Source organism: Coffea arabica, chromosome 10c (genome assembly GCF_036785885.1).
Source record: "Coffea arabica cultivar ET-39 chromosome 10c, Coffea Arabica ET-39 HiFi, whole genome shotgun sequence".
Classification (NCBI taxonomy): domain Eukaryota; kingdom Viridiplantae; phylum Streptophyta; class Magnoliopsida; order Gentianales; family Rubiaceae; genus Coffea; species Coffea arabica.
In genome coordinates, this window is record NC_092329.1 from 25552797 (window position 1) to 25576390 (window position 23594).

At 36.1% G+C, this 23594-nt stretch overlaps 1 protein-coding gene across 3 annotated transcripts; it reads right to left on the reverse strand.

The window, feature by feature from the left end:
• Positions 1-1797: 1797 nt before the first annotated feature.
• LOC113713833 (probable ubiquitin-like-specific protease 2B) lies at positions 1798-23443 on the reverse strand. 3 transcript variants are annotated; one of them, XM_027237632.2, is made up of 16 exons: positions 23226-23443; positions 22763-22980; positions 22597-22675; positions 22461-22507; positions 21975-22172; positions 21790-21862; positions 16311-16419; positions 14388-14459; positions 12785-12913; positions 12059-12259; positions 11910-11965; positions 11674-11767; positions 10913-11003; positions 4754-4873; positions 2869-3288; positions 1798-2557 (listed from the first exon to the last, which is right to left on the reverse strand). In XM_027237632.2, the coding sequence occupies exons 2-16, from the start codon at positions 22955-22957 to the stop codon at positions 1991-1993; spliced, it is 2451 nt and encodes an 816-aa protein (XP_027093433.2). In that variant the 5' UTR covers positions 22958-22980; positions 23226-23443; the 3' UTR covers positions 1798-1990. The 3 variants fall into 3 exon arrangements, with proteins under 3 accessions (XP_027093433.2, XP_027093431.2, XP_027093432.2); XM_027237630.2 differs by having other exon boundaries at positions 1798-2566; positions 23226-23399; XM_027237631.2 differs by having other exon boundaries at positions 1798-2566; positions 23218-23353.
• Between the last annotated feature and the right edge of the window lie 151 nt (positions 23444-23594).

Here is a 23594-nt window from a genome sequence, read left to right on the forward strand (position 1 = left end):
GGGCAAAAATGAAATTAATGGGCTATGGTCGGAAAATGAAAAGGGATGAATCTGGGTTATACTATTATGTCTGTTCGGACTAGAAACTAATATCTTCATTTGGTTTCGTTTTTGTTTGATTTACAAGTATTGGTGGTGGTTTGTCACAAAGATTTGTTTCTTCGTTCCTAACGCCATTGGAGTAGGGGTTTGCTCTTGGCATAGGCATCAATAGTAATTGGCCAGGTCATTTTTTGTTCAAGGAAGGTGATAGGCGATAGATGTTGGATTCATAATTTAACGTGTGAAACCAATCAATAGACAAAATATAATGTTAATTTGGGGCAGAAAACTTTTGAGGGTATTTTAGTTTATGGGTGATATCGAATTGAATCGAGCTCGAGTATGGCTCGAGCTCAAACTCGACTCGATAGAGCTCGAGAAGTTGGCGAGCCTCGAGCTCGACAAATGGTTAGGATCGTAATTATTATAAATAATTAACCTAAAAAGATAATTAAATATTTATAATATATTAATTAAATATTACACTGAATACTCGACGAGCTCTCAAGTATATGATATACATACTCGAGCTTGACTCAAAACCTCAATCAAGTGGCTCGAGCTCGACTCGAACTCAACATTAACTGAGTTCGAATCAAGCAGTTGACCGAGCTGCTCGTGAGCTCGAGTCAAGTTACTCGATTGAATCGTAGCCCTATTTTAGTTGGTGGTGGTGGTTATAGTCAATCTATAGAAGTAATTCTAGTAAATTTTGGGATTTTAGTGATGCCAAAATTGATATAATTCGGGGATTAAGTTAGAAGTGCAATTCTGGTAAAATTTGGGATTTTAGTGATGCCAAAATTGATAGAATTTGGCAATTAAGTTGAAATTTGCTTAAACAAGTTGATAAGATTTTGGATTTACAATTATTTGGGAAGTTTAACAGGTCTGGATGAACGTGTTTGTTACCTTTTTTTCGATTAAATTGATCACTAAACATTTTTTTTATTTTTTTTGATGTATGATATTGCATAAAGGTATTTTAGGATGCTTAAGTATAATTCTAGCTTGATAGGAAGGTCAATGTAATTTTCTAAATTTGAAGGGAGCTGAGTGAAATTGTCAGAAACTTCAAGGGAGCTTTTTGAAATTACCCCTTTTATTAATTACTAAACATTTTAGTTAGCCAAAATAGTCACTTATCTAATAAAAAGAATCTTTTCTTTGTCACTCAATTTTTAGAAAGTTACAGTTCATCACTTTTCACCATTTGCTCTAATTTAGTTTCGTTCTAAAACATATTATCCTCAATAACGAGACAAACGACAACAGATCCAGATACTTCTAGTAGATAAATGCCAGTGTATCCATTTCCTATGAGTATAATACGTTCGAAACAAGCACATATATTTTGTACACAATTCAGAGGCCATTATAGTTCATATCCTTCGAGAGTTTTGGAACTTGTAGGTGACCCATTTATCCCAATTAAAAGTTGTACTCCCATTGCCAGTGTCTATAGCCTTGTCGATGTTTGCTTTCAAGAGCACTAATTGTTACCACCGTTTTATTAACTTTTCCTGAGGAAAGAAAACGGTTGAAATTCTTCTAAGGACGACTGGAAATCCTCATGTACCTAAGAAATAAAGGACAAATAAAAACCTCAAGATTATCCGCACTTCCTTACAAGTTTGACATTTTTTGCATACCTCATGATGCTTCTATCCTTTCAAAACAAAATCACCTACACAACTGCAGTTTTTGATACTAACATTAGTAGCGAAATAAGCACCCCAAAAAAAAGCATTGAAATGCCCTTCGAATCATTATGAAATGTATCATTTCTCTCCAAAAGTTTTGACATCCATCCGAAGCATCACTCACAAAATGCCAGTATCACTAATCTATTCACATTGCTAACTAATCCAGAATTTTTTGAGTGTTCTTGGTTACCAAGAAAGTGAAGAAACTGCAAAAGATGAGAAGTCCAGTTGCTAAGGGGAATTTACAGACAAAAATCCTCAGGCAGGCCTTTTGTAACTTCTTCGGAAATGGGTGTAAGACGCAGTTTTTTTGCAGCATGCTCCACATGTGATTCCAATGCCAAATCATCGACATCATTACTTGTTGTGCCCCCATTTCTATCTACACCATTTCCTCCATTGAAAGATTCATAAAGAATCTTTGCGCAAGCTTTGAGAGGATCAGAATTATCATGTTGATCAAAGCTCTGAAAAGAAGAACGAGGGTCAGCAATTTCCAGCATATTGCTCTGAGCAGATGCTAACCTATCTGTCAATTCCTGAACATTTTCTGTTGATTTATTAGTTAGGTTCCCTTCATTATCAAAACTGAGTTCTCTGGTAACTTGAAAATTTTCATCAACTCTTCCATCTAATGATTTCTCAGTGCCACAAATAGATGCTACTGGCACTGAATCATGGTTCTCCTGCAGAGTTTGATGCATAGGGATCTCTTGGTCCCAAGAAACCTCATTTTTGAAGTCTCTAGATGGACATGGGTAATTGCAAGCTTCAGTTGATATTCCCCCAAGATGCTGAAGGCCATCTTCCTGGCAACACTAAACAAAGTCAACTAGTTTGAATAGGATCACAATGACAAAAGAAAATTTTAACTCAAGGCAAAGGGTAAAGATACATGTTAAACTAGCAACAGTTTAAACAGTTAAACTTCACAAAAAGATTGAGGAGTATCATAAATATAACTTAAAGAAACATTGAAAAGCAAAGTCATCCTGCCCATACTTTAGAAAGTAACTGAACACAGATAAAACAAGTTACAATTGTCAACTTCATTTCATATCTGCAGCAATGCATATTTTGATACTAGTCTGTGTTACAAGAGTGAATATGGTTGAAATACCTGTAACGAAGCCATAGCACTCTTAAGCTCATTGAAGGATGCCATTCTGTCGAAAGCTTGATACTGCAACTCAATTAAGGATCCTGCAGCAGATCCAGAGTTGTAAGCATCCCTTGAAGCCATGCCAGAATCATCTGCACAAGAAGCCCTTAAAGAAGAAGCTGGGAATAGAGCCATCTCTACACCCTTTTGAGCTTGAGTACAGAGTAAATTAACACTATAACCCTTTGAAGTGCCAGAGCTCTCTGGAAGAAACTCTGTGGCATTTCCAGACTTGGGACTTTTACGAGGATAGCACTTGTCAGCGCTACTAGCTGGAGAACTTTCTTCAGAGTGATTCTCAAGGAGGTCATAAATCAACTTTTGGATATCACGTCGCTTGAGGGAAGGCTCAGATGATGGGAACCAATATGCACCAAGCTGGAGAGAGGCCAAAAAGAAAGTTTGCAAGAAAATATTTAGTCCCATTCTATATCCAAGTTCAGAGCAAGAAGAACAGAGAATCCAATAATTAGCACCAATAGACGTACAACACAAAATAGCACTACCATATGCTTTAGATAACAGCAACTCAGACACTACATAGTAGGTTTTAATGAAATAAGAAACTGAGGTGACATGCTATAATGATGCATTCCCACAGAGATACCTCCATGCGCTTTGATTGAATAATTTCTACTGCCAAGCAGGACTAGATATCGATGCTCAGCTTCACTTCATTCAGGAAATGGTTGCAGCAAAACAAGTTCAGATATTTTTCACAGAGCTAAATAACAGCTCATATGAGACTACAAGTGTAAGAATATAATACGCTCCTATGAAGTACCAAACCAAGGCAATAAGTTACGTGGACTCATGACATGCAGATGTTTCAATGCCTTGATGAAAATTCTAGTACCAAGCAGGAATAGATGAATATTCAGCTTCACTTCATTCGAGATGGTTGTTGACAGAGAAATAATATGACAAGTTTATTTAGGACAATTGCAACCTCAATTCCACAATGATGTACCATTAATTTTTAAATCAAAAGCATAAGAAACCTTTTTTCTTTCATTCCCAAACAAAACTAAGCCGTGGGCATTTTTTATTTGATACTTCCCTTGAATTCCCCCATTCCCTCACTAAAAATTGAAAACCTGAGTGCTATTTAGAAAAAAAAAGCAGCATAAAAACATGTAACTTCTCTAGTGGAGAAATCTCAACCACTAAAAAGTAACTAACAGATATTTGAAGTTGTAATTCCATATGCCTAACTCTATAGAGGCATCAAGAGACTCAAATATGTTGGCTTACATCAAATGTTGAAGCATATCAAATTGCACAAAAGCAGCGAACTTTGAAATGTGAAAAGCCATTATGCAGAAAAAATGCCACGTATGCCATTAAGTAAGGTGTAATCTGACAGTATCAGCCAAGAAGTAGATACTGAGATCATTCCACAAAATGATCCGTCAGAAATTACAACGGAAAAAGCAAAAGATTGCATTATCATATCATTTAACCTCTGAAAGACTATAATTAGACAGAAAGGTTTGTAAGCACTGCATACTCAGAAACTACAAACTGTAATCAATATGCAATTAAGCAATAAAAAGCTTTTGTATCCACAGCAAAACCACACAAACTAACACTTGCCATACAAATGTGTTAGTGACAGTTTCTTGCTTGAGGTGATTTTGACCAAAACCAATTAGAAGCATGAAATCAAGTTTGTTGCCACATAAAGATCATAAACCAACAGAAATATGAGAAGAAACAGATAATATACTGAGAAAACACAATAATGAGTGACTAAAAAGTTTGAGGATGTCCATGTTAAACATGACTCAATTCTAATTATGGGAAGAACAGCATGAGCAACAGAGATGAGCAGCCAACATACAAACACTGAAAGTGTTGTTATCTTGAATGGGCTGATATTAGCTGGGTCTTCCTCCAAAAACTGCTCGACATAGTGGAGCAAGAAGAGACCACAATCATATGAATTTTGCTGCTGTGGAAGCTGCAAAAAACAGGGAAAACAAGTAAATGTTCAAGAATTCTCCATGAACAAGTAATGTCCAAAAACATGTGAAAAGATAAAAAAACATTTAATACTTTGTTAAAGAAGAAATGGTAAAAGCATCACACAAGGAGGAAGTTTTCCTTCAATCTACCAGGTATCAAAGCACCAGCAACAGCAAAACAACCAAGAAGACCGATTACTTTATCAGCCAAACAGGATCCCAAAAACAATGAAAACTCCGTAGCATAACATTCACTCAAAACAATATACCTAATCCACCTCTCCTAAATTTTTTTGGATTCAAATGTACCGAAAAAAACTGTTATGGTTGGAGTTTCAGGAAATTGAAGAGGGACATCGGCATTTCTCTGCTCTTCATCATGGCTTCATATGAGTAAGCAAACAAGAATATCATGCAAAGTACCAGAAAAGTATTCCTTTTTGCCCGCTTCAAATGACCAAAACAATATCCAAGTATTTCTTGCTCATTCCTGGTTTAAGTGTCAGAAATATACATAAAGCTGCTTTTTTGCACCGTTTGAATTAGGATTGAAAAATGATTCGAGACCATATACATGTAAAGTTCATTATTAAAATCTCAAAAATACCTAAACCTTGAAATCTACCATATAATCTATCTAGCCTAGGTTCTTCTTTAGGTTTTGCATATTGTAAAGGATAAACCATTGTAGTATCGATATCTTGTGTGCTTTCAATGGCATTGATAATCAACTTAAGAATTCATACTGATTAATCCGAAGCCCTTCAAAACAAAAACCATCAAATTACTCAATAGATACCATGCTTTGACCAAATGTGCAAATAAATCAGGCACTTTCAAACATACCCACCTAGCAGATGACAATAGCATTACATAGAATCTTGGCTTAAAAGGGGAAAAAATCCACAATTAGTAGGAAGAAGACAATGACCAGACTCCAGTGGCTCATTATGACAATACGAGGAAGCGAAAAATAGATCCCATTTACTGATTTGAAGTGTTTCACAGGATAATTCAATGCCTTTGTAATGATGATATGAGACTTGAATAAGATAACTAAACACAGCAGAATGAAATAGGCCATCAATAAAACAAGGAGAGAGGTACAAGAAAGAAGGAAAAGGAGGAGAAATAACAATGAGGCGTTTTAACTTTGAGGCCTCAAGAAAACACTCGATCGCCTTCTCAAGAGTCTTGCAATTCAACTACGCAATTGGCAAGATTTTTATACAAAGTGGATTATCAAAGTCTGCTTTTATGAATTTGATTTCAACTTCACGTATGCAAACAAACTTCCCATATAGATTATTCTAGTATAACATGCAAATAAAGTCTCTAAAGTTTGAAGGTGGCACCCGTCCCAGTCCTGAAGCAAGCAGCTTCTAAACCAGAATAGATGTCTAGCACTCTCAGGTCAGTAGACAAACGCTGGGAAGGTGTATGTTAAGCTGCCCGGATTGTATAATTCATGGGACCAATATAATTCTGCTAACAATCTCAGCAAAGGAGACAATAAGCTTTATCATCTCCCCAAAAGTGTAGAAAATGGTCATGAAGTTATTTGCAAGGAGGATCCCACATAATACTGATGAAACAAATAAAGGCCCAACCATAAAAAATTGGGCTTTCCTTTAGGGAATCTTCCACATAACATAACATTCCTTTAAACATGAAACTGCTATTTGCAGTTTTTTAAAAGCAACCTCTACTTTGTTTACTCTTGTATACCTGTTTAAATCTTGTTCAAAGCAGAAAGATAGTTCTTTGCACTTAACCAAAATCAAACTTTGCCAAACTCTGAATCTTTTCCAGATAGAGGGGACAAATTACCAAGCTCTACTATCTAGCTTAATTAGTAGAAAAGAGCAATAAATTTCACATAAAATTGGATTCAATACATCTCTGATCTAAACTCCTATTTGAGCCTCAATTCTGGATTCTTCTTATATGTGATCTGCAGTGAGCCAAAAGCAGAGCTTGTGCTGGACAAATAAAATTGTAGACACAGCTCAATAGAAAACAGAAAACAAGAAATAGCAAACTGTACACCCACAAAACCATCTTGAAGATCATCCATCCACATAGACCTTTAAACTTTTTAACTCTATAAAATCCCACGCACAGCATTGTCAGAAGCGGGCAGTAAAACATTCAACATTATTCTGGTTGATAAAATGACTAAAAGTCATAAATACTATTAGTGAGTAAGAAACGATAATATCAATGTCCTCCGCTTCATTAAATGACCTACACCACAATGCACATCATAACAATGAACCTTCTGATAATATTCATACTATAATTTGTAATTTTCTATTCTTATGACTGATCTCTAGTTCCTCAACTTGTATCACATATGGGATGTACAGCTGTTCTCAAATTGGATCATCCTCCCAAAAGTTAGCATATTCTAGTCGTTGACAGCTTAGTTGACATTGTCATGGATATATACCATTTGATTCGATTTGCACAGCCTTCCATTTAAGTCGAAGAAAAAGAGAACTGCTTATGATGCAAGAATGAAATTATTAGACCAAAAGTAACCTCATATTGGGACAAATAGAAGTTACAGTAACAGTGCTTTCCAGTAAAGGCTACCATATCATAAAGGGCAAATTACTAGAAAACCCCTTTTATAGTTAACCTGCTCCTGAACGATGCTTTCACAATGCACTTTTACCTCTCTTCCCTTATCTTTTTGACTAAATTGAAATCACCTAATTTTCTATATACCCATATTACATGGACTCAGGTTTGGATTTCGAGCATAGGCATGCGTCCAAGTGTTGGATATCTAATGCTCTGAAATTTAGAGGGTTTCGAGCATGGGCATGTGTCCAAGAGCCGGATATCTAATGCTCTGACATTCAGAATATGGGGACATAGCTATACTTAGACATGGCCAAGGTTCAGGTTCAAACCAAAACCAGACCGGGATCCGAGCTGTGGTTTAGTTGAACCAGAAGCGAAACAGGCTTCGAGGAACCAGAACCAGGGTCAAAACAGTGGCTGACAGTTCCGGCTCAAGTTATATAATTTTCTCACTGCGATAATTGAGAAAATTATATTTTTGTTTTATTTAAAACGTTCAATAATGGTGAGGTACTTTTCCATAGAATTTGTTCATTTTTCATTTTCCTTGTCAGCTAATACTACATTGGAAGTCTTATATTTCTTCTACATTCATTTTCTTTAGTTTCACCTTATTCTAAATTCATTGTCATATTAGAATCAATTTTATAACCACAAGTGATTTAAGTGTAATTAGAAGCAACTGGAACCATATCCGGAAGGAACCGGAACCATAATTAGAAGGAACTGGAGGTTTCAGAATTGTATCAGTAACCATCCCTTCAAAGTCCAATTCAATTCCACTTTCAAAGGAATCGCAACTGGCAGTTTTGGAACTGTGGCCACCCCTAGCTATTGTACTTAAATATTTGATAGTGGATATGCATGAAAATTCAAGCAAATCGGTTAGAATGTAAGAATAAAATGATTTAAATGTCTCCGAAAAAGATGAAATAAGCGTGATTATTGTTTTCAAGTTTAGAAACTATGATGAGTTAGGATATAGACTTATGTGGGTAAAAGTAGAACGAAAGTACTAAATATTGGGCAGATCAGTGTCTTAGATGACATGTTTGGGCATTTTTTGAGGAAATATTTGCAAAAGTGTTTTGAGGGTACATCAGTATAGTACTTCCATTTCCATCGATCATTCTTAGTCTATTATCCACACTACCAGAAGAAAAACGCAGAACAATCTGAGAGCTCCAATGACCTATTCCTCCCACAAAAACCATTTTATCACCATTCTTGAGGGTACATCAGTATAGTATTTCCATGTCCATAGATCATTCTTAGTCTATTATCCAAACTTGCAGAAGAAAAACGCAGAGAAATCTTAGAGCTCCAATGACCTATTCCTTCCCCCAAAAACCATTTTATCACCATTCTTTTTGTGTGGTCCGCCCAAAAAATGAGGAGTTCTCTTCGTTTACTTGCCATAGATCAACTTCTTCAGTTTCACCACCTTTGACAACTTCAGCCATGCAATACCACCCGCATTTCTATCCTTGTAGTGTCATGTGACATGGCTATGCTAGGGCAAAGTGATGAGTCCATGTCATAGGTCCACAGTAATAAATGGACACTAAAAAGTACATTTTTAGAGTAGATCATATACCAACCTTTTTTCACCAGTCTATTACCCCTTCATCTACCACTAGGTTAAAAGGATTGCTGTCATATTGCCTCAAGCCGATTGATGGAACTCCAATTTGGTATGAAAAATTATTATAAGACTCTATCAGCAGTCAATAGTTAATTATTCAAATCTGTCACAAGTTTTGACTTTAGCCAGTGAAAATCCACATTTGGTTTCTAATAGAAAGTGAGAGAAGTTAACAAAAAGATGGATTGATCTGTTATTACTGGCTGAATCCACCACATTGTAGAAATCCTCCTTTGGGCTTTTAATCATTGACTGCATGGCTTCATTATTTGTTAGAAATTGCACTCACCAAGCCTCAGAAAAAACAAAAGAAATAGATGTTGGATCTAAAAATTAGCCCAGTTCAAACTGAAATTGATCATGTTGAACCATTCCCCCGGTTCCCAAGATGATTGGAACCACTTTTGACTTCATTCAAAACTAAAACCACCAAAATGACATCCCCTGGTGGTCATAGAATCGCTAAGGAGAAATTGTTAGGGTGGTGTCTTCATTCAGAATGTATCTCAAAGTGCAACTTCAAATCTTGTGGTAATTTGTCAATCCTCTTGCTCACATTTAGTATTTGTTGCTTTATCAATTTTTTTGGTGAACCAGGGTCAGGTGGTTGCAGGACACAAGGATGGGTTGGGGCAACATGGGCTAACAAAACTGGGGGGATGGGAGCCAACATTTGGCTACAAGGTTATGCACAGGGTGAGAAAAAAAGGTAAAAGAAGCTGCACTGAAAAAAAAAAAAGAAGATGACAAAAGATGGTCAGCTTTTTGGTGGGTTTGGGTTGGGGGGGGGGGGGCTGAACTTTTGGGCATTTATTGGTAGGTTAGCTTTATTAGAACCAGGTCCTTGGTAATTCAGCCTACCACAAACCAAACTTGGTGTTAACTTATCTACAAACATCCTCCTACACTATGATACAATGCAGCCAAGAAACACAAAATCTTCCTCACAGATCTCCTAAACCCAGATCAGTCGAATTAAATATCACAAACAGTTAAAAGTAATTTTTTCTGTGCCCACAAAAACAATTTGCTCATCTTACTCAACAATTTTTCCAGAGTCAAACATGTTCTCCAATGTTACAGGAAATTTAATTCTTCAAATCTATTTAGATGCACAGAACCCAGATAAATGTGGCGCTGAATACTTTTAAAAGAAAAAACCAAAATTAAATGCTGCTAATGGATTGTGATACTAAAATGTTGCTCTCATATTTTGAATGAAGGACCCCTCTTTGGCAATCTCCTATTGTCTCAGATTCTCATAGAGGTACTAATTTTTGTTGGATCCCATCACTTTTTTGTAGACCTTCCTCTCAGCTAGATTGATAGAGAGGTGTTTTGAGTCAGATTTTTCCAAAGCTATGAGAGAAGAATAACTGATTATCATCTTGCAATTTCACATGCCAAGTTACCAATTCACCATAGTGTACCCATCGAAGTAACACACTGAACCAAGCCAGGAATGATAAAAGTTTAACATAAGAAAAAAGAAGAGAAAGCTGCGCTTGTTGGGACAGCCACTTTTAGAAGAAAATTTTATGAAATATTCCCTCACACATTTCCCAATCACCTTTTTACCCCACATACATAACATCACTATAGTATATCTTCCTACAAACAATCTAAAAACATGCAATCCAAATGGGGTCTAAGAACAGATATATTCATTTAAAAAATAAAAATCTTTCAGACACTATTTGTTGCAACTCAAAATGCTCATAAAGTGTTTCTTTAAATCATTCTTAGGTGATGTATCATCAAATGAGACATTAAATTCAAATAAGAATATGATCAATACCTCAAGCGAGACAAATCTCATATTTGAAAACTTTGAGGAGATATCTTCAGATGTTTCCATTTGTCTCTCCTTCCACTCCTCCCATAAGTAGCTGTAATTTTTTTGTCAACAAGTACTCCATCAATCATTCAACATTCAGTAATTTTTAAAATAGTATGGAAGGTTAAATTTTCAATGCTGCACACGCACATAAGAAATAAAGGAGGAAGACAAAATGTTAAAACCTTTTGCTCGGATACAACATTCAGAAGAGGTCCAAACTATGGTATATCATTCATTTCTTCAAGATTCAGTATGGATACAGCACATGGGTGTTTAGCTACACTCTAAAAGGTAGGTCTGTCATAAACCGTTAATCCACAATTAGACGAATAATTACATTGTCATATCCCTCACAACTCTCTTGACGGGTTACTTGATGTGAATGGATAAATTAAAGATGCTTTATCTCATCTGAATTGATGACAACAATTATGTCACTGGAACTGCAAAAACCACTCCTCCACTAACCACCACCCTGACCCGAAAAAATCCAAAAGAGAAAAACACACTGCCTTTTGGGGTGGGAGGGGCGGGGGAGGGAGCTAAGAACCTATGCAAGCAATGGATAGAAATTGCAGCAAAATTCCATCAGAGACGTACTTGACAACATAGCATGTGTTACCCCAGATAGAAAACCATAGCTGTCTGATAATGAACAATGTAATACTTCCAAAATGAATCTAACAAAGCACTGCATGATTCTTAATAGAAGATGGTACCTTTGAACTCGGTCCTTAAGGTCCACGTGAGTTCCTCTAATCGAATCCATGTGTAATATGCATGGAACTCTGGCTAATTTCTGAGCATCTTCATCTTAAAGACAGCAAAAATGAATTAGGACAAATTCAGAACAAAATCTCATAAGATATCAGGCCATACACAATGCTCAACAAGAAAGGAAAATCTGCTCATCATACAGCAAGCAACTACAACAGACAACAGCAGTGAAACTTACCTCTGAAGCTAGCCACTTCACCAGGATGACATATTACCAGTAGACTCCAATGATAACTGTTAACAAACAAGAGGCAGGCTACTTCACAGTTCCCAGCCTTTAAGAAAGCAAATTACAAAAGATCCTAATTGTTCATTGATATATCTTACCTGTGATTAACAGGAATGAATATAAAGTCCTTTTCAAATAGGTTTACTTTTCTTGTCCACTTGCGGACACGGAGAAAAGCAGCCCTGCCATCAAAAGATCCAGAAGGATATTTGTCCAAGTCAGCCAGTTTCCGAAAGAAGAAGCTATTAAAAAAGTGAAATCTTTGCCTCTTCTCAGGCAGCATTTTGTCCTTCAAGTATCTGTCATGGTGAAAAATTCCAGATAAGTAATTGTGCAACATAGAACTATGACGAGCAATTGTGCAACATATTGCTATAAGCAACAATGTTCAGTCACAAAATGGACAATGGGAATGCTGAAGGCATAAGCATCAAGACTATGGCTGCCACATTACCCAAGGAATCCAAATAACAACATTTAAGCATTATCTCACTCGATAAATTTGGAAAGAAGAATCTTAAAAACAGGGCTATTTTGTCCCAAAGAGTTCCCCCATTTTCCCTACTTCAGTTCTTCCACGTATAGAAAAAAATGGAATCTTGCACGCCCCCCCCCCCCAAAAAAAAAAAAAGGAAAAATCTTTAGGGGTGGACAGGAGCAGGAAACTATGTGAACAATAGCTGTTGCAGTGACCTACTTGTGCCTTCTAAATTCATAATAATGAAAGAACTCACTCTGGGTAGAATCATGTGACCTGGACCATTTGGAAAGAAAAAGAATCATGATCCATATAAGTGAAAAAAAGGAATTTGATGCAAACTCACTTAATGTAGAAATCAATTATAGTGTCGTTGACAAATGTATCAGGTTGTAGTAGGTCAACATCCCTTTTACTAATGGAGACAGCATCAACATCCCCTTCTGGGTAGATAAAATCTTCAAAAGGCTTGAAACTGCATGTTTACAATAAAAATAAATAAATAAAAGGACCCTTGTTGAGCCATGGATGAGTTAAGCAATACTGCACACATTCCTGAATACTTGTAAACAATGGAAGAACTAAAAAAAATGGGCAACCCTTTCCAATGAATAACCAGTTAGAATGTCCTAATAGCCCACAGCCAAGGAAATGAACATGTATACCTCATTACAGCACTTAAAAAATTAAATAAATTCACATGCAGGTAAAATATTTACCCTTCAACCTTAGCATTCACCATAGAAGACCACCAAGAATGTTTATGCTTTCTCGGATGACATCAATTCTAGTTCACCTAATTAACCACAAACTAAAAGATTTCTACAGCATACTACAAGCAGAAAACAATAACAGTTTCTCCCTTAAACCAGTCTCCTAAATTTGGGAGGAAGTACATGACTTGGATTCCAGCACCAAAATTAGATAGCTATGCAGCAGTTGATTGGTAAATCACAGCAGTTTTGGTTATCTGTATAGACAGAGAAATGGAAGGACATGGTGGTGGTTTGATGGTTGCTGAAGATGTAAAAATGTTATAAATGTGCTACACCAAAGTAACAAAAGTTTATCTTGCTGTACAAGTTGTTTACAAGTTTGATATCTGCTCATTTTTGGCTTCATATGCCCTTTTCAATTTTATAATTATTGTTTCCAGCTCCTTAATAGCGGGCTCAAAAAAAGAAGATTGTTTTCTGGGAGAGCCGTTCATTTGTTGGTAGACTGGAGGATTAGAAGTATGAAACTAGCTTTCCAATTGGCTGTTTTTGCACTAATTGCTACATCATCAATCTTAAGAATGTGACCTGCTGTTTTTTGCAGAGTTTTGAGTCGATTCTTGTACTTTTGGTTTGGAAGTAAAGAGGGTTTAGCATGAAATGTGTCAAGCTTAGAAGTAAACATTTTAAATAAAGTTCATGATAGCTACTGATGGAAGAATGATGATTCCATTTACCCATCATCAAATTACAAACAAAACTGAAGTATATAAATACCACCATGTACAGATCCTGTAGATTAATCCCAACATATTTGCTTGCACAGAAATAATTTAGTTAATCAAGTAGAGTTGACTTCTCTCTCCTCTGCTAAAAGTATATGCTTAAAGGTAATTAATTTCCCTTAGACCACTTATCTATATCAAGAACTGAAAGAACAAAATAGCATTTCAAATTAACTCAAACATTATGCATCCAACACTAGCCATTAACAAATCAAAAACTAAAACCAATTAAGTTGAATATTTTCTCAACACCATCTACTCTGCACATGGTCTGAAGGCTACTTAAGAATTTTTCCAATCTAATTTGAATATTGACCTTAATAACAGCACCTACAATGAAACTAATTATTCTCTTAATTGTTGATAAATGCAAAGGAATGACGCATATGAAAGAAAAAGTTAGAAATAAGCTGCAAATATGCCTCCTGGGAAGCAGTCTGAAACTCACTCTGGAAAGTAGCTACTTCGGAATGGCAGAGTTAATTGTCCCAATGTCTCCCCATATTCTTCCAACTCAGTACTGAAAGAAAACAACCAAGTTACATCATTGCAAATATCAAGAAAATGACTAGAGTCATAGATTACTCGAGGTCTATTTAAGTAACCAAAAATGAACAGGGGGATCGGTTTCCAAGTAAAAACAGGTCAAGTCATCAAAAGCATAATGTATGTGCACCAAGGAGAACACAATCTTTAATTATTGCCTTAAGCAGTTCAAGTCTAATCTCCGCATTCAAGAACTAGCAGAACTCAAGACAGGTTTGTGAAAGTTAGTTACCTGACTTCTAACTTGTAAATGGAACCTGGAGTTGACTAACAGCACCTTTTCCCAAGAGGTAGTAAATTACATTGAACAAGGAGTCTTTGCAGGGGTATTGAGAAATCGCATGAGATACATTCTAAGTGATGTTAGATGGTAAAATCACGTTATGCCAGGGCCAGATTAATTCCCACATTGTGGGAAGCTCATGGTGAGAGGAGGAGAAACAAGCAGACATATTTATACATCCGATACTAGGAAAATCTATGCAGGTCTGAATATTAAACTCAATCTAAACCCATTTCATTTTGAAATTTTACATAAAATACTCTTAATAAATGGCATGATAAGTTTATGATCTAGGGGATATGATCCATTGTGCAAAAGTTGTGAAGCAGAAGAAATTAAAATTCTAGAACATGCATTCTTCTTTTGTAAAAGAGCTGAAGCTGTATGAAAATACTAACTACTCCAGTAAGGAGGAATCCAGAAGTCCAGACATTTTGGTAACAACAGTAGAATATCCAAGAAGCAGCAAGAAGAAAAATGGAAAAGAATATATCGCCCTATCACCATGCCAGAAAATATGCAAGGCAAGGAATGAATGAAATTACAACTCAAAACAAAAAGATGTGAACACACCGATTCACCAAGCTGTAGAAGAATGGTCAGATTACAATGAGGTTGTCAATAAATGAAAGGACGTTTAATCAAGAAGGAAACAAGATTCAGGGGAGTTGGCACCCACCTCCACAACAGTCGATAGGTTTGAATAAGATATAGCACTAAGTAGAGACAAATAGAAAGCAGTATTTCTGATTGTTCGCAAAGGAATTGGCAATGCAAAAGGATAAAAACAAGGGATGTCCCTGAAATGAATTATGAAAATCCATGATAGTGTATAAATCAGGATGGCTCTAGCCAAAGCAAAAGAGGAAAGGTCGAGATATAATGTAATTCTGTAAGTTTGTAAAGCAACAATAAGATGTCAATAAGATTGTATTGCAATCAACAAGATCAAATATAGATGAATGCATAAAACCCAGCTTGCATTCATACTACAAGAAAACCTCAGAACCAGCAGTAGGTGTGCATTCCGTTTTTTTTATCATAATGGAGATTCTGCGAATCATAGGTAAGCGATACTTGACATGGTCATTGTCATGAAATTGAGTAAAATGATTCCTTCACCCTCTGGCTTCATAAGCAGCACGGGGTTATCTTCATTAATCCACCATCATTATGTAAGCCTTCTGGTACCTTATAGAATTTGTAACCGTTGGACAAGCAATTACCACAATTAACCATATTGTTTGCCAAGTATATTACTCTGATTTTATTAACAATAGGCAGCTCACCAGCTGTTCAAATTCACATCCAATAATGAACAAATCCGACAGAGAAAATTAGGGAACTAACCAGTAGAAAGAAGCCTCGAAAATAAACAAACAAATAAATAAGGCATGTAACAATCAATGGCACCCACATGTAAAATTCATAATCAGCTCTATTCAGATAAGTAAAATAGCAACCCATCAATTCTCGTGGATCAGACACAACACTATGAATACAAAGTATTTGTTGCAAATAAGACAGACAGCAATCACTCACTCGACTACGACCTTCCATAAAGCATTATATCTCAGATCCAAAGATCGAATTGCCTCACATTTCTGATACCAGCAAACGTCAGTAACTGCAAACTCCAACTTCTTAATTCCTGAATGTCATCAATGCAGGTAGGAAAGATCAAACTATTAGCTATTCAAGCGAGATACAAAGATTAAAACATACCTCAACCAAATTAATGGAAAACATAAAAGAGATTTTCTTTCATCATGCATGGAAGAAGGCTGCTGCATGAGAAAAATGGCATCATAAAATCTTAATACTCTTCTCAAAAACAAACTTCAATTGCTATAATTCTTTAATTGGTCTGTCCGCCCAGAAAATTCTAACATCAAAAAGGTTGACCAAGGAAGAAAAGAAAACCATGCTTCAGTAGATCACTCGTAGCACAAAACACTTTAACATATTGATTTCATAATTGTTGCTTGCAAAAAGAAAAAAAAGAATCCTTCTTCACATCCTCATTTAATCAAGGTTTTAATGTCGAACTATTACTTCTCATTCGTAGACTTTGAGCAAAATTAACTAATGCTTTCTCCGCTGTCATTTAGTAGGATTCTTCCTGTAGATTAATTGGTGTACACCAGACAACGAGAATCTAAAAGACAAGTTGTTATTTTTTTATTAAAAACCCATTAGGGCATTACACCAGTTGTAACAAGATTAATTGGTGTACATCAGATAAGGAGAATCAAAAAGACAAGTACTTATTTTTTATTAAATCCCATTTGGGTATTACTCGACAAGGGTCTTCACCATGTACAAGAGGTATAAAGTCACAGCTGAAGGTGAGCTGTGCATGTTGAAATAATTTGCCTACTCCAAGTGAACGTATAGAGCAAAAAGCCAGTTTGATGCAGTCATCAAAGGGTCACAAAAATTTAGAACAAAAAGTTCCTATAATATTGCTCAAGTAGGCAATACATAACAATAAGCTGCGTATCAGGAGGTGTGACAACTAAGCATCTTTATTCAAGTGGCACCTTAGTTTGGAATTTAATTCGCATAGTTCTTTTAGATTCTTTAGGAGTCAAGAGTACTTTAAACTTATTTTTATTGAAATTTTCATCTTAATACTGTTCAAGGGTCCTTTTCACAGCCCCTGAAACAACCCCAAAATCCTTGCACCCTCCCACTTGTGCCCTGCGAGTTTATCACTATCTTGTCCTACATCAGCGATGACATAGTCATCAGAGAGCTAACGAAACATACAATTCAAGATTCCATAATTTTTCCCAAGCTTCAAGTGCACAGTTCCGAAACAAGCAGCCTGTCAGGAGGTGGAATGTGTTGACTAAGTCTCTATATCCAAGTATAAACATATCACGAATTAAATTCTCAGAGTTTTAGTTCAGTACTTTCTAGACTTTGAGGAGTCAAAAAAACTTTGATCTTTTCCTCATTGGCAACAATCTCCCAGCAGCCACATTCCTTAACTAACATCATTATGCTACAAAACTAGTCATAGTTGATTTAGAAAGTCATAAATGTAATCTGATATCAAGTTTAGGATAGCAAATAGAAGTCCTAATCACAATAGGATTTTATTTTTAGTTATAGTTGCTGATTGAAATCTGCCAACGAGGGGGAAAAAATAACCCTTCTAGCTCCTCATAACAATCAACAAAGCACCACTAATAGATCTACTGTTCCCCTTGCTGCAAAAGGTCCAGACTAGGCCATGTAGTACTATTGCCCATTTTTATCATCACTACAAAATCTACGATTGTGTACTACCTCCACTTCAGTGATTAATCCACTGCGTACAGCAATATATGCATTCATGAAGATACTGTTTCTGTGCTTCCCTCCCAAAACCAGTTATGGTTTCCTCCCTCTCACCCGGGGTGAACATTTATATTTCCTTCAGCAGTCCATATGAAATCTACTTTTTGCAATTGAAGTATGTCACCAATTAGCTGCTCTTAAGTTCAAGCAAAACCAATTGTTACATCCACTCAATCAAGGTGAAAATTTATATTTCCTTCACCCTACTTATATTTCCTTCACCCTACTTATATTTCCTTCAATCTGTCCAAATACTATCTACTTTCACTAGATGTGTTAATGATTAGGCTGTCCTTAACTTCATGTATCCTACATTGAAGAAACTAAATTTCTCTCAAGTGTTTATCTACACCCCAACTTGATATACATCCAAGCCCATCAGATTCAATCATGTTCAATTGGCAAATGCATTAAGGAAGTAATTACATTGTAAGACTTTCTACCAAACCTCTTCTCTAACTGAACGAGATCAAATTAAGAAATAATGCCGTAACGATCGAAAGAAACTGATTGTGACCGAGGAGCTTTAGGAAGCAACAGAAAAATGAAAGAATACTTATGTTGAAACAATTAATAACTCTTAGCGACAGCAAGAGAACTAAGAATCAGGAAGTAAGCAGCTGATAAAATGTTTTCAAATTCATCCACAAAGGGTCGGGGCATAAGTCAAGTGGTCCAACTGGTTATATCCAATACAGCTAAGCACCACAACTTTATTTCCAATGTTGTTAAAAGTCAAAAAATATAACACTATCAAAAAGACAGAGGAAAACCTTCATTTAAACAAAAAAAGAAAAAGTATACACATTCAAAATCTTGCTCACAGAATTGATTAATGATGAGCTACCCATATATTAGAGAGAGAAAAGTTACCTTTAAAGGAAGAACACCAGTTGGTCAATGATGTCTCTCCCCTTTTATCTTTGTTCTTAAACTTCCAAACACTAAATTCTGTTTGTAATTACCAAAATAATCACCCATCTATTCATATATTTTGAAGAAAAACAAATCACATATACATAACCTTCTGGGTACCAATTCATAATAATTTCTGTAGAGTATGTTTGGATAGACCGTGTTTGGTTACCTAGCTTCAATGTTCTAAAACTACGTTTTTTTTCCCAGTTCAGGGGAGACTCCAAGCCTTAAAACAGGATAGGGGAAACGAAACGGCTTGAGAGTTGAACCAGGGACCTCAAGATCACCTGGTTAATGTCGTCAGCAGCTACGCTGGTATCTTGGGAACAATCTGAATTTCTAAAATTAGTTTTCACCAAAATAATTCCACAAAGATTTCGTTTTTACACTTGCAGAGACATCTGATGCTCCTCGACTATTTTTCTCTCTCTATTGCAACACACAATGAATGGCATCTAATATAGTGTAAAAATCAATTAGAACCTTGTGATTTAACAATTTACTAATAGCCTTCCAAATGGTATTCAATCTTACCTTCATGCCCAACTATATTTGTGGGCTAGAAGGTACTTAGGTATTTCACCATCAAACCTAATGGTTTTCATCATGTAGCATTACAAATGTGTCCTTAGGCATCAACAATAACATTTTCGTAATAAAATTCATCAGGCTTATGATAATGCAAGCTATATCAAAATTTTGACCCCTACAAGTACTAAAGAATGCTTCTTCAAACCTATGTAAGTTTTCTATATAGATAAGTTGCGGCAACATTGTTTTCAATTGCATCCAGATGGTAGACGATATTCATTTGAGCAGCATGATAAGTTAAATAATCATTATTTTTGAAGTCTGCAGTTGATTTGTGGGATTTTTAGACCACAGTTTAGCTTTCTGGCTCATAGCCTCCTTACCATCTAAATATGTACCCTTCCACTTGTGCTTTTACCAAAAGGTAAAGACATTAAGATTTCCTTGATAAAGCAACAACATTAACTTTGGAACAAGATTTTCTATTGTTTTCCATTTATTAAATTTCCTTTTTCCAATTACATTCCCCTTCTTCTCCCATCAATGTCAGCTAGAAGGCCACTCTTCTTCTCTTTTTTTTTTTACTTTTAGAGGGGGGGGGGGGGGAGGGGAAGAGATGATGTTAGCTATGAGGCAATCCTGGCTTTATATATCAAAATACTCCATTTAAGTTGTACATGCTATTTGTAGAGTCAAGTTCGCCACAAAAGTAAACAAAAAACCTCGAAGCACCTCCATGTCAAAGCAAATTTCACATATTTGATGCCAAATTTCTCTTAAAAACCAGAAGTTGTGGTAGGCATAAGGGCTGGACCCAGACAATTAAGAAATTCATCTAGCTACATATGGACAAAAGTATACCAGAACACAACTTTTTCACCCCAAAATGTTCCTTATGCCGTGAAATTTCCAATCTCCAAAATATTGGTCCATAACATAAAAATAATAACACCTTAAATTTGGTAGTGCAGCCAAGTGGTTCATTGAATATGCCATAATTGGATAAGGAGAACTATTGGACAATTGGTTGGTAGTGATTGAGACAAGAAATGGAGACACGTGTAACAGGGCAGTAGAACAGTAAAGAAGTGCAGAGCAAAGAAAGTAGTGGCTCATGCAACATGCTAGAATATCGGCTGAGGTTGGGAATGGGTGCCGGAAGAAAGCAGGCAAGATTCAAGAAAGTAGACAGATGTAAGTGCCATTTGATACTTGTGGAGACAAATGGTACAGGACTGTTGAGAATACTGTAGGTTGAGGGGGTAACAGACATGGGAGGATAGGAAAAAATAAAGAGAAGAAAAAAAGGAATAACAAATTAAAAGACACAGACTAAGTAACGACAATGCTTAAAAAGTAGGTCAAAGGATTAACTCATCATTATCTGTTGACTCAGGTGAACTTTGGACTTTGACCATCAATCATACCAATCAAAGCACAATGGTGCAAAACATAAATTGTTTTGCCTAACAAAGGAAAATAAGCCCTTGAACAAGCTCTTAGAATTGCAGTTTTCTTGCCTGGGAAACCTATGCATCCTCTTTTTCCACAAGCTGAAATTTAAGCTCATTTTAACTTCTGAATCTGCTTAATTTTATGTTCCCTTGGGACATAAATCTACTCTAATGCATACGGTATCAACTGGTCCAAAATTTTCCTTCCGATATCATACTTCTATAGTATAAGACTTTTGGATCATCCAATGTTCCAAATTCAAATTCAAACAAAAACATATATCCCTAAATTCTAATTAATTCAAAGATAAACATATATCCTTAAAAAGCATCTAGCTAATATAAAAATAATACACAAGATCTAAGATGTATTAATTGGAGTACAACTGAATGCCCGATAAACTTAATCTAATTGAATCTGAAACAACATAAGTTAGTTTCTAAAGCCAGAACTCTCGAAGCTCACACCAACTTCCTCCACCCTGTGGATTAAGTTCGACTTTAACAAACACAATCGTTTCTATAAGCTTTTAAACCTTTTAAAAGTTCTTTACTCTGGCATGGTAGATTACTTCATGGATCTTCTTAGTATTTGCTTCCAATGTATTTGACAGCAAAATAAAACCATGAAATAGAAAAAAAATAAAGGAATTAAAATAAACAGGTATCAGAGATACATAGCTATAGCAGACAACAAGCATTGCAATTAGCATTGAAACACAAAGGCATCAGAAAAGCCTGGGATACGAGTGCAAATATGTCTAGCTAACCTGAATAAATATTATTATTTTCAGCCCCTAAACGTTCTGAAACCGCATGAACTTTCACCCTAGCTGTCTGAAACTGAACAGAAGTGTAAAATATACTCTCAAATTGTGAGTGGAAAACTTAGAAAATTTGAAAATTACACAACTGGGTACAATTCAAAGTTAAAATACACAAAATGCAATATTACCCTTCCAAGCCATTGAGATTCAATTTCAACGATATCATCTATTTTCAAGTAAATGTGGAAATTTTCTCTGTCACCATGTGCAGCTACACCTTTCGCTTCAATGCAACTGGCTGAAAATATCAACTCACAGACTGTAGAATAAACTTTCTGATAAGCTACAAAATCTGGTTCAAATAAAATCTCATGTACTCCAGCAGCCTGAAAGTAAACAGAAAGAACAGTCAAAAGACAGAAAAAGGCTTTGGGAAATGGTAAAACCAAAAATAAGCAGATACCTCTAATCGTTAACATCCTTTCCAATTAACCTTTCACGAATAACGAATAATTACCTTTATTAAGACAACAATAATTACTGGAACAGAAATTCAACCACCATATAACAGTCTCACTCTTCTCTAAAGACAAAAATCATTTGAACGACTTATCGTTCCGCAAAACTAACAACTGGAGGGAAAAGGGAAAAAGAAACATTGCACCAGCAGTTACCATCCATCCATTGTAGCACTGGTCTGATGACACTCCTCCAACCAAAGCTGAAACAAATACAAGTCTTGTCAGAAGGTCAAGTTACACTAGATAAATTGTACAAACTACAAAATACAACAGAATGTACCATCCTCACCCATCCTAGTCGACGAATCTGGCGAAGATGTCTCAGTAACACTTTCATCCGCATCAGAAGCAGCACCAACAGATTCATACTACACAAATATTCATACACTCAAAACACTCTTCGGTGAAAAGATGTTGATGGAAGTTCAAATGAACCTAGACAAAGGTGCAATTACACTGGATGAGGACTGCAAGCGGTCATCTTCATTTAGATCATCCTCTTCTTTAGGTGAGGCGGTTTCAGTTTCCGGGCTTGAGCTGCTGTCTTTCGAATTACAGAGCAAATCCCCATTTTCAACATTATTCTCCTCAAGGTACTGTTCTTCACTAATTAAACCAATCAGCGGATTGTCTTCATCCAACCCAGTCATTTTATAAATAAGAAATTAAACCTCTGCAAATTTGAACCCAGAATTTTTATGAGCAAGAGCACCAGCGCTCAATATATGTTTCCAGAACACGAAACATACATATATAAGCAAATCAATTGCAGGAAAAAATTATACTCGAAAATGGAAGTTTAACAATCGAATTAGAAGAAAAGGACTGTTAGGGCTGCAAACGCAAGACAAAACAGTAAAAATTAGGGTTGTAGCAGAATTTAAGCAGGAGCGATACAGAGAGGAATTACGGAAGAACCTGCGCTGAGGTGATTACAGGCGTCGGAGACGATGAAGTCAGCCGGAGACGAAAGTCTCCAAAACACGGAGAACGATTTTCGATGGTCGATCAGACAAGGGGGAAGGGGTTTTGGGGAGGGAGTGAAGACCAGTTGGATTTTTCGTGAAATACATCCGGATGTTTTGGACCGTCGGGCCATTCAGATCGTACGGTAAGTAATTAATGATTAGTGATCCGTTCTAAAAAAAGAAATTTTATTCTATGTATTATTAATAATGACATAAATATTAAAGGGGGAATGTCATGGCTCAAGGGGTGTTATGTTGGTGATGTGGCGAGAAGTGATTAGTTGGAGAGTGTTAGTAGAATTTGGTTTTCAACTTAGCT

Bases quoted from the DNA above. Each gene is read 5' to 3' on its own strand.
- LOC113713833 (XM_027237630.2), bottom strand. From the start codon at position 22,957: ATGACTGGGTTGGATGAAGACAATCCGCTGATTGGTTTAATTAGTGAA. The intron at 21,863-21,974 runs GTAATATTGCAT...ACTTCTGTTCAG, and splicing joins AATCTCAATGGCTTGGAAGG to TTTCAGACAGCTAGGGTGAA. The intron at 3,289-4,753 runs GTATGTTGGCTG...GCCTCTCTCCAG, and splicing joins TAACAACACTTTCAGTGTTT to CTTGGTGCATATTGGTTCCC.